This window comes from Oncorhynchus mykiss, chromosome 17, assembly GCF_013265735.2.
Source record: "Oncorhynchus mykiss isolate Arlee chromosome 17, USDA_OmykA_1.1, whole genome shotgun sequence".
NCBI lineage: Eukaryota > Metazoa > Chordata > Actinopteri > Salmoniformes > Salmonidae > Oncorhynchus > Oncorhynchus mykiss.
In genome coordinates this window covers 86,844,306-86,859,885 of record NC_048581.1, presented here as the reverse complement: position 1 = coordinate 86,859,885, position 15,580 = coordinate 86,844,306, and the positions used below count along the sequence as shown (strand labels likewise).

The 15,580-nt window shown below is 44.0% G+C and overlaps 1 protein-coding gene across 4 annotated transcripts in view; it reads left to right on the top strand.

Moving 5' to 3' along the window:
• Positions 1-15,580, top strand: part of LOC110493290 (mitogen-activated protein kinase kinase kinase 12) — a 79,884-nt gene that overhangs the window by 20,951 nt on the left and 43,353 nt on the right. For 3 of the 4 annotated variants that reach the window (XM_036950890.1, XM_036950891.1, XM_036950888.1), the window contains exons 1-2: positions 9,413-9,837; positions 12,063-12,640. In XM_036950890.1, the coding sequence (XP_036806785.1) occupies positions 12,136-12,640 (505 nt within the window). In that variant the 5' untranslated portion in view covers positions 9,413-9,837; positions 12,063-12,135. Of the gene's footprint in view, positions 1-9,412; positions 9,838-12,062; positions 12,641-15,580 lie in introns of those variants that run through there. The other variant, XM_036950889.1, reaches the window with a different exon arrangement.

Sequence of the window (15,580 nt, the reverse complement as noted above, 5' to 3'; positions counted from 1 at the left end):
GCTAACTAATGCAGACGTCTTGAGTTTCTCTTGAGTTCTGCTATTGGTGCAGCAAGTTGTTGTTATAGTGAGACGATGATGTCACACAGAGGGGAAGGACGAACCGGAGCTTAGAGGCAAACACATTGCATTGTTGTCTTTTTTGAAGCTACTGCAGATTCCAATTTGTTATATAAATATATATATATATATATATTATTTTTAATTTTTTTAAGTACATCAAACCATAGCTGGAACCAAGCAAGGCAAGCAGCAATAAATAAACAATGGTGAAAGTGTCAGAGCAGTCTGAAAATAGAACAGAGAGGACCATGGCATTAAAATACACTGTTTAAGGACAGAGAAGGGAGAGAGGGGACATCTGAGGGAAGGTAGAGGATGATTACAGACAGATCAAATTCAATATTATTTACTACTTTACAGTTTCAGTGCTTTGAATGTCTTGTCTTTTTTCTTTCATCTTTGATTTCCCTCCTGGAATACTCTTCTGAGACATCAAAGCATAGCATCTGTAGGAGAACATCATGAGACTTACAGTTATAGGATCTTCATTTGACCAGTATTGTCACGGCAAAATTATCCTGCTGCAACATCATTTTAACATTTAGTCCATAATGTTGTTTGATTGTGGTTAGGCTATTAGCTTGTCAAAATTAGGCTATGAAAAGTCTAATAATCTTCACATGATCGTGTGTTAGTACATGTTTTCAGGGAATTTATGTAAACCATGAAGCTCATCTGCATAACCTATGCACCACAGGAAATTACCTCAGAAACAAAAGAGTGATCAAATTAAGATCCAATATCTGTACGTGGTAAGTTAAACAAGGGCATTCAAGCACATCTTACTGCAACAGTGGTACAGTCCCGTAGCTAGACTAAGCCGGTACACACACTGTAGGTTTCTGATATGGAACCTGCCTGCCCTTGTGTTCTACTTCCTGGGGTTTCCCCTGGTCTAGAGAATGATGTCATCTTTGGGAAGGTTTAAAATTGTATGCGGGGACTTAATCTGGGATTTGGGGCTTTGGCACCCAATAAGGGTCACAGACAGACGACTATTTACACGGACATGAATAGAGAGCTCTAACGTGGGATTGTTACAGTTTATCACTGGGGGTTTTCCCTTTCAGTGTTACTGTCAAATTCAACCCAGTAGATTCTAACCTCTGCAAGTGTTAAACTCTCTCTCTCTCTCTCTCTCTCTTTCTCTCTCTCTCTCTCTCTCTCTCTCTCTCTCTCTCTCTCTCTCTCTCTTTCTCTCCCTCTCCCCCTCTCTCTCTCTCTCTCTCTCTCTCTCTCTCTCTCTCTCTCTCTCTGTCTCTCTCTCTCTCTTTCTCTCCCTCTCCCTCTCTCTCTCTCTCTCTCGCTCTCTCTCTCTCTCTCTCTCTCTCTTTCTCTCTCTCTCTCTCTCTCTCTCTCTCTCTCTCTCTCTGTCTCTCTCTGTCTCTATCTCTCTCTCTCTCTCCCTCTCTCTCTCTCTCTCTCTCTCTCTCTCTCTCTCTCTCTCTCTCTCTCTCTCTTCTCTCTCTCTCTCTCTCTCTCTCTCTCTCTCTCTTTCTCTCCCTCTCCCTCTCTCTCTCTCTCTCTCTCTCTCTCTCTCTCTGTCTCTCTCTGTCTCTATCTCTCTCTCTCTCTCCCTCTCTCTCTCTCTCTCTCTCTCTCTCTCTCTCTCTCTCTCTCTCTCTGTCTCTCTCTCTCTCTCTCTCTCTCTCTCTCTCTCTCTCTCTCTCTCTTTCTCTCCCTCTCCCTCTCTCTCTCTCTCTCTCTCTCTCTCTCTCTCTCTCTCTCTCATGAGTCATTTCCAGAATTCTCCTTGGGATGAGCATGAGTGTTGATGCAGTAAAGTAAACAATACTGAATTTCACTTAGCTTTATGTAATTAACTTTATTGAGGGTGTATAATATTATTTAATTATATATCATATCCTATGCAGGCAGCAGGACTGGTAGGCCTATATTGGTGTGGAATTCTACAAGGCATGGGAGGGATATTGTCTCAATACAGCGTGTTTGTGTTAGAATGGATGTGTTCTGAGTGTCAGGTGGGCTAAATGAGTCATTGTGCCTGCTGCTCCCTGTTTATTCCCAAGGAAAAATGATGTTGAAGACCATACCACTGCTATTCAATTTTCTATCACTAGAAGTGGGTCAGTCAGTGAGATCACCAGCCAACCCCCCCCCCCCCCCCCCCCCCCCCCATTCTACATCTGCGGCAGAAGGGGATCTTCGAGATTAGGCCTACACACCAATTAACATGTATAGAGTGTGTGTGTGTGTGTTAGGGCTGTAAAGGATTTACTCTGCCTGCTGCCTGGCCAGACTAATGCTGCATTCTTTGGGGATGACATCATTTTCATAACCTCACGCCTGCTGATTCTCGGTAACCAACCACCACTGTCATCCCGTTACCTGCCGTTGGTTTGGTTGGTTGTCCCTTCCCTTTGGACCCTCGTCACAACACTCTCTCCTGATTGGTGTTCACCACATGACTGTAGAGTGTGTATCTAGATCAGGTTTCCCCAATAGCCAGAACGGGGGTGGTTTTATTTGCTCTCCCCCCCACACACACACACAAAAGAAAATGTAATCTGAGCAAAATTAAGAAAATTAATTAGTAAATACTATACTTTTTCCACATTTTGTTACGTTACAGCTTTATTCTAAAATGGATTAAATACATGTTTTTCCTCATTCATCTACACACAACACCCCATAATGACATCACAATACCCCATAATGACATCACAATACCCCATAATGACATCACAATACCCCATAATGACATCACAATACCCCATAATGACATCACAATACCCCATAACGACATCACAGTACCCCATAATGACATCACAACACCCCATAATGACATCACAATACCCCATAATGACATCACAACACCCCATAATGACAAAGTGAAAACAGGTTTTTAGAAATGCAAATGTGTTAAAAATAAAAAACAGAAAAAATCTTATTTACATAAGTATTCAAACCATTTGTTATGAGACTTGAAATTGAGCTCAGGTGCATCCTAATTCTATTGATCATCCTTGAGGTGGTTCTACAACTTGACTGGAGTCCACCTGGGGTAAATTCAATTGATTGGACATGATTTGGAAAGGCACACACCTGTCTATATAAGGTCCCACAGTTGACAGTGCATGTTAGAACAAAAACCAAGTCATGAGGTCGAAGGACTTGTCCGTAGAGTTCCGAGACAGGATTATGTCGAGGCACAGATCTGGGGAAGGGTACCAAAACATTTCTGCAGCATTGAAGGTCCCCAAGAACACAGTGGCCTCCATCATTCTTAAATTGAAGAAGTTTGGAACCACCAAGACTCTAACTTGACCATTACACCGGATCATCGCAACTAGCTAGCTGCAACTGAGTGGCCATTGTTGACTAACGCCTCAGTCCCGAAGCATGCACCAGTTAGCCTTGAGCTAGCCTCGAGCTAGGCCCATCTCCCAGCCAGCCGACGGAGTATACCAGCTAACTCTTGGGCTACAATGCCTCTTTTGCCAATTGTCCTGCACCCTTTATTGTCGACACGGAGCCCCCCCCGATCCGTCACGACTGGTCTGCCGATGTAATCGTCCGATGTGGTTTCTACAGGCTTTTCCGTTGCGATGTCACCGAAGACCCATCTGCTACCCCCGGCCCGCTAGCTTTCTGAACACCGTGTCTCCCGCTCGCCTAGCGCAGTAGTGACTACTGAACGGCACCCTGACTCACCTAATGCTGCTCATTAGACCCTATGATCACTCGGCTACACAACTGATGCCTGCTGGACTGTTCATTAGCACTGTACCTCATTTTGTTTATCAGTCGGCCCCGCCTTGAACTCAGGTCCTGTATGTATCTTACTGACCCGCTCTGCCCATTCATTGCCATTACCCGTTGTTGTATTAGCTCTCCTGATCAACACCTGTGATTGCTTTATGCCTCTCTCTAATGTCAATATGCCTTGTCTACTGCTGTCTTGGCTAGTTCTAATTGTTTTATTTCACTGTAGAGCTCCCAGTCGCTCTCAACATGTCTTAGATAGCTCTTTTGTCCACCCCACACACATGCGTAGACCTCACCTGGCTTAACTGGTGCTTCCAGAGACGAAACCTCTCTTATCGTCACTCAATGCCTAGGTTTACCTCCACTGTACTCACATCCTACCATACACTTGTCTGTACATTATGCCCTGAATCTATTCTACTACGCCCAGAAATCTGCTCCTTTTATTCTCTGTTCCCAACGCACTAGACAACCAGTTCTTATAGCCTTTAGCCGTACCCTTATCCTACTCCTCCTCTGTTCCTCTGGTGATGTAGAGGTTAACCCAGGCCCTGTAGCCCCCAGTACTACACCTATTCCCCAGGCGCTCTCATTTGTTCTTCTGTAACTGTAAAAGTCTTGGTTTCATGCATGTTAACATCAGAAGCCTCCTCCCTAAGTTTGTTCTATTCACTGCTTTAGCACACTCTACCAACCCGGATGTTCTAGCTGTGTCTGAATCCTGGCTTAGGAAGACCACCAAAAATTCAGACATTTTAATTCCAAACTACAACATTTTCAGACAAGATAGAACTGCCAAAGGGGGCGGTGTTGCAATCTACTGCAAAGATAGCCTGCAGAGTTCTGTCCTACTATCCAGGTCTGTACCCAAACAATTTGAACTTCTACTTTTAAAAATCCACCTCTCTAAAAACAAGTCTCTCACTGTTGCCGCCTGCTATAGACCACCCTCTGCCCCCAGCTGTGCTCTGGACACCATATGTGAACTGATTGCCCCCCATCTATCTTCAGAGCTCGTGCTGCTAGGCGACCTAAACTGGAACATGCTTAACACCCCAGCCATCCTACAATCTAAACTTGATGCCCTCAATCTCACACAAATTATCAATGAACCTACCAGGTACCTCCCCAAAGCCTTAAACACGGGCACCCTCATAGATATCATCCTAACCAACTTCCCCTCTAAATACACCTCTGCTGTCTTCAACCAAGATCTCAGCAATCACTGCCTCATTGCCTGCATCCGTAATGGGTCAGCGGTCAAACGACCTCCTCTCATCACTGTAAAACGCTCCCTGAAACACTTCAGCGAGCAGGTCTTTCTAATCGACCTGGCCGGGGTATCCTGGAAGGATATTGACCTCATCCCGTCAGTAGAGGATGCCTGGATATTTTTAAAAAATGCCTTCCTAACCATCTTAAATAAACATGCCCCATTCAAGAAATTTAGAACCAGGAACAGATATAGACCTTGGTTCTCCCCAGACCTGACTGCCCTTAACCAACACAAAAACATCCTATGGCGTTCTGCATTAGCATCGAACAGCCCCCGTGATATGCAGCTGTTCAGGGAAGCTAGAAACCATTATACACAGGCAGTTAGAAAAGCCAAGGCTAGCTTTTTCAAGCAGAAATTTGCTTCTTGTAACACTAACTCAAAAAAGTTCTGGGACACTGTAAAGTCCATGGAGAATAAGAACACCTCCTCCCAGCTGCCCACTGCACTGAAGATAGGAAACACTGTCACCACTGATAAATCCACCATAATTGAAAATTTCAATAAGCATTTTTCTACTGCTGGCCATGCTTTCCACCTGGCTACTCCTACCCCTGTCAACAGCACTGCACCCCCAACAGCAACTCGCCCAAGCCTTCCCCATTTCTCCTTCTCCCAAATCCATTCAGCTGATGTTCTGAAAGAGCTGCAAAATCTGGACCCCTACAAATCAGCCGGGCTAGACAATCTGGACCCTTTCTTTCTAAAATTATCTGCCGAAATTGTTGCCACCCCTATTACTAGCCTGTTCAACCTCTCTTTCGTGTCGTCTGAGATTCCCAAAGATTGGAAAGCAGCTGCGGTCATCCCCCTCTTCAAAGGGGGGACACTCTTGACCCAAACTGCTACAGACCTATATCTATCCTACCATGCCTTTCTAAGGTCTTCGAAAGCCAAGTCAACAAACAGATTACCGACCATTTTGAATCTCACCATACCTTCTCTGCTATGCAATCTGGTTTCAGAGCTGGTCATGGGTGCACCTCAGCCACGCTCAAGGTCCTAAACGATATCTTAACCGCCATCGATAAGAAACATTACTGTGCAGCCGTATTCATTGATCTGACCAAGGCTTTCGACTCTGTCAATCACCACATCCTCATCGGCAGACTCAACAGCCTTGGTTTCTCAAATGATTGCCTCGCCTGGTTCACCAACTACTTCTCTGATAGAGTTCAGTGTGTCAAATCGGAGGGTCTGTTGTCCGGACCTCTGGCAATCTCTATGGGAGTGCCACAGGGTTCAATTCTTGGACCGACTCTCTTCTCTGTATACATCAATGAGGTCGCTCTTGCTGCTGGTGAGTCTCTGATCCACCTCTACGCAGACGACACCATTCTGTATACTTCCGGCCCTTCTTTGGACACTGTGTTAACAACCCTCCAGGCAAGCTTCAATGCCATACAACTCTCCTTCCGTGGCCTCCAATTGCTCTTAAATACAAGTAAAACTAAATGCATGCTCTTCAACCGATCGCTACCTGCACCTACCCGCCTGTCCAACATCACTACTCTGGACGGCTCTGACTTAGAATACGTGGACAACTACAAATACTTAGGTGTCTGGTTAGACTGTAAACTCTCCTTCCAGACCCATATCAAACATCTCCAATCCAAAGTTAAATCTAGAATTGGCTTCCTATTTCGCAACAAAGCATCCTTCACTCATGCTGCCAAACATACCCTTGTAAAACTGACCATCCTACCAATCCTCGACTTTGGCGATGTAATTTACAAAATAGCCTCCAATACCCTACTCAACAAATTGGATGCAGTCTATCACAGTGCAATCCGTTTTGTCACCAAAGCCCCATATACTACCCACCATTGCGACCTGTACGCTCTCGTTGGCTGGCCCTCGCTTCATACTCGTCGCCAAACCCACTGGCTCCATGTCATCTACAAGACCCTGCTAGGTAAAGTTCCCCCTTATCTCAGCTCGCTGGTCACCATAGCATCTCCCACCTGTAGCACACGCTCCAGCAGGTATATCTCTCTAGTCACCCCCAAAACCAATTCTTTCTTTGGCCGCCTCTCTTTCCAGTTCTCTGCTGCCAATGACTGGAACGAACTGCAAAAATCTCTGAAACTGGAAACACTTATCTCCCTCACTAGCTTTAAGCACCAACTGTCAGAGCAGCTCACAGATTACTGCACCTGTACATAGCCCACCTATAATTTAGCCCTATCAACTACCTCTTTCCCAACTGTTTTTAATTTATTTATTTATTTTGCTCCTTTGCACCCCATTATTTTTATTTCTACTTTGCACATTCTTCCATTGCAAAACTACCATTCCAGTGTTTTACTTGCTATATTGTATTTACCTTGCCACCAAGGCCTTTTTTGCCTTTACCTCCCTTCTCACCTCATTTGCTCACATTGTATATAGACTTGTTTATACTTTGTTATTGACTGTATGTTTGTTTTACTCCATGTGTAACTCTGTGTTGTTGTATCTGTCGAACTGCTTTGCTTTATCTTGGCCAGGTCGCAATTGTAAATGAGAACTTGTTCTCAACTTGCCTACCTGGTTAAATAAAGGTGAAAGAAAAAAAGAAAAAAAAAGAAATGACAGCTTTGCACACTCTTGGCATTCTCTCAACCAGCTTCATGAGGTAGTCACCTGGAATGCATTTCAATTAACAGGTGTGCCTTGTTAAATGTTAATTTGAATTTATTTCCTTCATAATACGTTTGAGCCAATCAGATGTGTTGTGACAAGGTAGGGGTGGTATACAGAAGATAGCCCTGTTTGGTAAAATACCAAGTTTATATTATGGCAAGAACAGCTCAAATAAGAAAAGAGAAACGACAGTCTATCATTACTTTAAGGCATGAAGGTCAGTCAATACCGAACATTTTCTTCAAGTGCAGTCGCAAAAATCATCAAGTGCTATGATGAAACTAACTCTCATGAGGACCGCCACAGGAAAGGAAGACCCAGAGTTATCTCTGCTGCAGAGGATAAGTTAATTGGAGTTACCAGCCTCAGAAATTGCAGCCCAAATAAATGCTTCACAGAGTTCAAGTAACAGACACATCTCAACATCAACTGTTCAGAGAGACTGCATAATCGGGCCTTCATGGTCGAATTGTTGTAATGAATTGTTGTTTTTATTTTATTTTAAATGTAACCTTTATTTAACTAAGCAAGTCAGTTAAGAACAAATTCTTATTTACAATACTGCCTGCGCCGATCAAACACGACCAATTGTGTGCCACCCTACGGGACGCTCAATTGTGGCCGGTTGTGAGACAGCCTACTAAAGGACACCAATCAGAAGAAGAGACCAAGAACCACGAGCAAAGGATATTAGACCGGAGGAAATATGTTCTTTGATCTGATGAGTCCAAATGTGAGATTTATGGTTCCAACTGCCATGACTTTGTAAGATGCAGAGTAGGTGAACGGATGATCTCTGCATGTGTGGTTCCCACCGTGAAGCATGGAGGAGGAGGTGTGATGGTGCTTTGCTGGTGACACTGTCTGTTATTTATTTAGAATTCAAGGCACAGTTAACCAGCATGGCTACCACAGCATTCTGCTGCGATACGCCATCCCATCTGGTTTGCACTTAGTGGGACTATCATTTGTTTTTCAACAGGACAATGACCCAACACACCTCCAGGCTGTGTAAGGATTATTTGACCAAGAAGGAGAGTGATGGAGTGCTGCATCAGATGACCTGGCCTCCACAATCACCCAACCTCAACACAATCACCCGATCTCAACACAATCCCCCGACCTCAACACAATTGAGATGGTTTGGGATGAGTTGGACCGCAGATTGAAGGAACAGCAGCCAACAAGGGCTCAGCATATGTGGGAACTCCTTCAAGACTGTTGGAAAATCATTCCAGGTGAAGGTGGTTGAAAGAATGCCAAGAGAGTGCAAAGCTGTCATCAAGGCAAAAGGGTGGCTACTTTGAAGAAGCTCAAATATGAAATACATTTTGATTTGTTTAACACTGTTTTGGTTACTTCATGATTCCATATGTGTTATTTCATAGTCTTGATGTCTTCACTATTATTCTACAATGTAGAAAATAGTAAAATAAAGATAAACCCTGGAATGAGTAGGTTTTCTAAACTTTTGACTGGTACTGTATGTTTTAGTCAAATACATCTGTTTGGACTTATTATGGTCAATTTGCAGTCTACAAAGTATTTGTAAAAAATGTTCTGGCCGCCTGACAATCCACAATCCAAGAAATAATCGGCCCGAGGCAGAATCTAGATAATGATCCCTGGTGTAGACTATAAGCCAAATCCCGCCCCCTGCTCGGTCACTGCCTGCCTGACACACGCCCCTCTCCTCGCTTTCTCCTCCGCATAGGTGAGGGAGGCACTCCGCAATATAAAATCTGCAGGGGCTTGGAGAGAAGGGACCGCTCCAAATCACATATTTTCACCTCACAGCAAGTCTGAAGAAAGGGAAATCAAATACATGTGATCAAATCACCGGCCGGACCGGGATAGAGATTTAAGGTTATAAAGATCGGGTTGAAATGAACGAAGGATGGACTCTCCATTGCTTCCATCGCTAGTGCCCATTCTAGAACAGCGAGTGCGTGCAGCAAAGAAAATTGGATGCTGAGCTGAGTCGCGCGCGGTGACACTGATTATATCAACAAAACGAGGAAAGCAGAATAATTGCGCTGTTTTAGAATGCTGCATCGAGAACAAATTAAATAAATAGCAGCCTATGTGAAATATATAATCAACAACAATGGAGTTTGAGACTTGAGGTTGCTGCATTTGCTAAGGTACGTTATAAAAAAACAAATGTATTAAATTATATTTGGAAATCTGCCAGGCTAATGTCGTTTGAGCCTAGATCGTGTAAATCACATCTCCAATATTCCATGTAAATAAATCAGTTGTAGTCTATGTAATATAGACTAATATTATACGCTAAAGCGAGGCATAGTCTATGATATGGTGATGCGCTTTGGCGCACGGGTCCCGTAGAAGCTGTGAAGCGAATCGGTGCCATTGAGGAGCCTGTGTTTTGGTTCGCTTCAATGCACCGCCTGGCCTATCCACTGCGTGGGGGGGGGGGGGGGGGGGGGGGGGGGGCTTATTCTGCAGGACCGACTAGCAGCTGCTGCCACTCTTAAGGAGGGGGGGCAGGATCATTAAGTTGAAAATCATTGACACAACAAAATATTCAGTGATTACTCGAACGTTAGACAGATGCGTAGCAATGGACAGGTTTCTCCTTTCACTTCTTATCTGAATTTGAAGCAAAGGTCTATTATTTCTGTCAAATGTCAGTGAATGTATGACTGACTGTTGGCTGACTAGACTGTTGTGATACCCAAGAGAATGTGTCTTTTCAGTTGCCAACAGAACAAACGAAGGCAGGAATATGGTTCATTGTACATAATTAATAAGGTGGAAATATTTCGTTTTTTATGGTCTTGACTTTGATGTTTTAGATTTTGCACACAGGGTAGATGTACCATTAATTATTAGTTTGATGTAAATAAATAAACAAAATAAAAAAACATGGGGTATACCAACTGAGGAAGGAAGCAATCATGACTCATCCCATGGACTGATGATTGAGAGTGTGGACGTGGCCAGAGTCTGGCTTTGTGACACTTACCTGACGTAAAACTGAACTTGTGTGTGTGTGTGTGTGACTTTTGATTTGAAATCCGCTCAGTAAACTGATCATCTGAAGGGAAGAAAATCACCATCCGTTGTACCCGTCACCAGGCACTACAGGTTTTGAGGCTGAATAGGGCCAGGAGTAATGTGCATTTCTTTCCCCCTTAATGGCGCTATCCATGGTTCTGAAGTGAACCTAGGTTTTTTATTTTTTTCTGCCAACAAGACTCTAGGCACTAGCAATGAAGCAACCCGTGTTTATGCAAAGGAGTCACCCAGGCCTAAATACACGTTGTAGTATTTCCGTGTTTCAGGCACTGACCGTCAAACTGTAATGCTCTCGCTGAGGATTTCTCTTGAACAGGGGTAAAGTAAAATGTCAGCAAAATTAAATTCCATTTACAAGTTTCGTCAGAATCATAATAATCTTGTCCCATTGTGCTAATCATTTGCATGGAGTTATATATATATATATATATATATAACTAGCTATTATAACACACTGGCCTTGATATTCAGGTACAGTTGGATTATTATTTTGTTGAACACAGCTCTCTAGCAAGGAGATGTTGTTACACCAATGTGTCACTGCAGTTTTTGTTATAACATTGTATCATTGGCAATCATTTAACATTTTTTTTAAAAAACAGCAGTCGTCTGTGAGACGACAATGTATTCCTCTTCTCCTGGATCTGTTGTGGGGGATGTCTGTCCTTGGGGACATAAACAGGCTTTCTAGAGCAGCCACTCGACTCTCTCTTCTCTCTTCTCGTTACTAACAGCAACACAAGTTCTGGTGCCGATTAGCATAGTAGTCATCTAGAAAGTGATATCTCTGAGATGTAGTAGGAGGATGTGAGAGGAAACAAAAGGAAGGGGAAAGGGGGGGAGACCTAGTCAGTTGTACAACTGAATGCCTTCAACTGAAATGTTCCTTCTGCATTTAAACCCCAACCCCGCTGAATCAGAGAGGTGCGGTGGGGGGCTGTCTTAATCGCCATCCACGTCTTCGGCGATCGGGGGAACAGTGGGTTAACTGCCTTATTTCAGAGGCAGAACGATAGATTTTTAGCTTGTCAGCTTGGGGATTCGATCCAGCAACCTTTCGTTTACTGGCCCATGACTATGAAAAGAAGAGAATCCTCGTTAATTGTTTTGTTAACATTGGCTAACCTTGACATGGTTGACCACAGTAAACGGAGGCCTCCATTGATGTGGTAACACACAAAATCTATTTTATTTAAACCCTGACATCTGTGTTTTAGTCACAGCTACTGCGTATATTCCACCAAGGTGTTCGTTCATATAGAAGAAAAACGGAAGCTTTTGTCAGATAATCTGTAACCATGGTTACCTTTTTGCTCACCTCCTACAGGTCTTGCTTCGTCGCTGGCCCTGACTGATCAACAGTCCCGGGGTTCTTCCTGTTCCCCTGACCAGAGCTCCCCATGGCCTGTATCACAGAGTCCCGCGCCCCGTCCCCCTCTCTCTCCGGGTTCAACACCCCCCTCTCAGAACACACCCCTACCTTCCGGGGCCGGCTGGACGAGACACCCGCCTGCACCCCTGAGATGGATCTGACCCCCACCCAGTGTGTCCTACGGAACGTACTATCTATAGACACCGGGGGTGCCCCAGAGCCCGACGGCGGGGGAGGTGGAGGTCATAATGGTGAACACACCTGTGGGGGCCACAGCCCCACGCCTAGCGAGGAGCAGCAGGAGCACTTTGCCAACAGTGTGCTGAAGCTCCATGAGAACGGGGAGGGAGGGGGTAGGATGGAGGGAGAGGGCCATGATGCGGAGGGAGGAGCGGTGCGGAGCCAGGCTGAGGATGTGAGGCTGCTGTCGGGAGGAAGTGGAGGGTTTCTGGAGGGACTGTTTGGGTGTCTGAAGCCGGTATGGACCATGATCGGAAAGGCCTACTCCACCGAACACAAACACAACCTGGAAGGTAAGAATAATTTAGTCACAACAAAAGAGAGAGAGAGAGAGAGAGAGAGAGAGAGAGAGAGAGAGAGAGAGAGAGAGAGAGAGAAAGAGAGAGAGAGAGAAAGAGAGAGAGAGAGAGAGAAAGAGAGAGAGAAAGAGAGAGAGAGAGAGAGAGAGAGAGAGAGAGAGAGAGCGAGAGAGAGAGAGAAAGCGGAGGAGAGAGAGAATAACCTACGTCACACTCCTCTGCAGTGTTACTGATCAACAGAGATTGTGGTAAGGGTCAAGAGCTTCTCCTGACCATGTGAGCTGACCATGAAACCATCTGGCCACTAGATACAGGTTATAACTAGGGCCCTACACAACACTAGTTAAAGGTTATAACTAGGGCCCTGAAAACACTCTTTACGGGTTATAACTAGCACCCTGACAACATTAGTTACAAGTTATAACTAGGGCCCTGAAAACACTAGTTACAGGTGATAACTAGGGCCATTACATAACACTAGTTACAGGTTATAACTAGCACCCTGGAAACACTAGTTACAGGTTATAACTAGGGCCCTGAAAACATTAGTTACAGGTGATAACTAGGGCCATTACATAACACTAGTTAAAGGTTAAAACTAGCACCCTGACAAGACTAGTTCAGGTTATAACTAGCACCCTGACAACACTAGTTACTGGTTATAACTAGCACCCTGACAACACTAGTTACAGATTACAACAAGAGCCATGACAACATTAGTTACAGGAGATAACTAGGGCCCTGACAAGACTAGTTACAGGTTATAACTAGGGTCCTAATAACACTAGTTACAGGTTATAACTAGCACCCTGACAACACTAGTTAAAGGTTATAACTAGGTCTCTGACAATACTAGTTACTGGTTATAACTAGCACCCTGACAACACTAGTTACAGATTCAAACTTGAGCCCTGACAACGTGGGTTACAGGTTATAACTAGCACCATGACAGCACTAGTTAGAGGTTATAACTAGCACCATGACAACAGTAGTTAGAGGTTATAACTAGGCCCCTGACAACACTAGTTACATGGTTATAACTAGGGCCCTGACAACACTAGTTACATGGTTATAACTAGAGCCCTGACAACACTAGTTACAGGTAATAACTAGGGCCCTGGCAACACTAGTTACAGGTTATATCTAGGGCCCTGGCAACACTAGTTACAGGTAATAACTAGAGCCCTGACAACACTAGTTACAGGTAATAACTAGGGCCCTGGCAACACTAGTTACAGGTAATAACTAGGGCCCTGACAATACTAGTTACAGGTTATAACTAGGGCCCTGACAACACTAGTTACAGGTTATAACTAGGGCCCTGGCAACACTAGTTACAGGTTATAACTAGGGCCCTGACAACACTAGTTACAGGTAATAACTAGGGCCCTGACAATACTAGTTACAGGTTATAACTAGGGCCCTGACAACACTAGTTACAGGTAATAACTAGAGCCCTGACAACACTAGTTACAGGTAATAACTAGGGCCCTGTCAAAACTAGTTACAGGTTTTAACTAGCACCCTGACAACACTAGTTACAGTTTAAAACTAGGGCTCTGACAACACTAGTTACAGGTTATAAAATATGCCATGACAACACTAGTTAGATGTTATGACTAGGGCCCTGACAACACTAGTTACAGGTTATAAAATATGCCATGACAACACTAGTTACAGGTTATAAAATATGCCATGACAACACTAGTTACAGGTTATAAAATATGCCATGACAACACTAGTTAGAAGTTATGACTAGGGCCCTGACAACACTAGTTACAGGTTATAAAATATGCCATGACAACACTAGTTACAGGTTATAAAATATGCCATGACAACACTAGTTACAGGTTATAACTAGCACCTTGACAACACTAGTTCAGATTATAACTAGCACCCTGACAACACTAGTTACTGGTTATAACTAGCACCCTGACAACACTAGTTACAGATTACAACAAGAGCCATGACAACGTGGGTTACAGGTTATAACTAGCACCATGACAACACTAGTTAGAGGTTATAACTAGCACCATGACAACAGTAGTTAGAGGTTATAACTAGGCCCCTGACAACACTAGTTACATGGTTATAACTAGGGCCCTGACAACACTAGTTACAGGTTATAACTAGGGCCCTGACAACACTAGTTACATGGTTATAACTAGGGCCCTGGCAACACTAGTTACAGGTTATATCTAGGGCCCTGGCAACACTAGTTACAGGTTATAACTAGAGCCCTGACAACACTAGTTACAGGTAATAACTAGGGCCCTGGCAACACTAGTTACAGGTAATAACTAGGGCCCTGACAATACTAGTTACAGGTTATAACTAGGGCCCTGACAACACTAGTTACAGGTTATAACTAGGGCCCTGACAACACTAGTTACAGGTAATAACTAGGGCCCTGACAATACTAGTTACAGGTTATAACTAGGGCCCTGACAACACTAGTTACAGGTAATAACTAGAGCTCTGCAACACTAGTTACAGGTAATAACTAGGGCACTGGCAACACTAGTTACAGGTTTTAACTAGCACCCTGACAACACTAGTTACAGGTAATAACTAGGGCCCTGGCAACACTAGTTACAGGTAATAACTAGGGCCCTGACAATACTAGTTACAGGTTATAACTAGGGCCCTGACAACACTAGTTACAGGTTATAACTAGGGCCCTGGCAACACTAGTTACAGGTTATAACTAGGGCCCTGACAACACTAGTTACAGGTAATAACTAGGGCCCTGACAATACTAGTTACAGGTTATAACTAGGGCCCTGACAACACTAGTTACAGGTAATAACTAGAGCCCTGACAACACTAGTTACAGGTAATAACTAGGGCCCTGACAATACTAGTTACAGGTTATAACTAGGGCCCTGACAACACTAGTTACAGGTAATAACTAGAGCCCTGACAACACTAGTT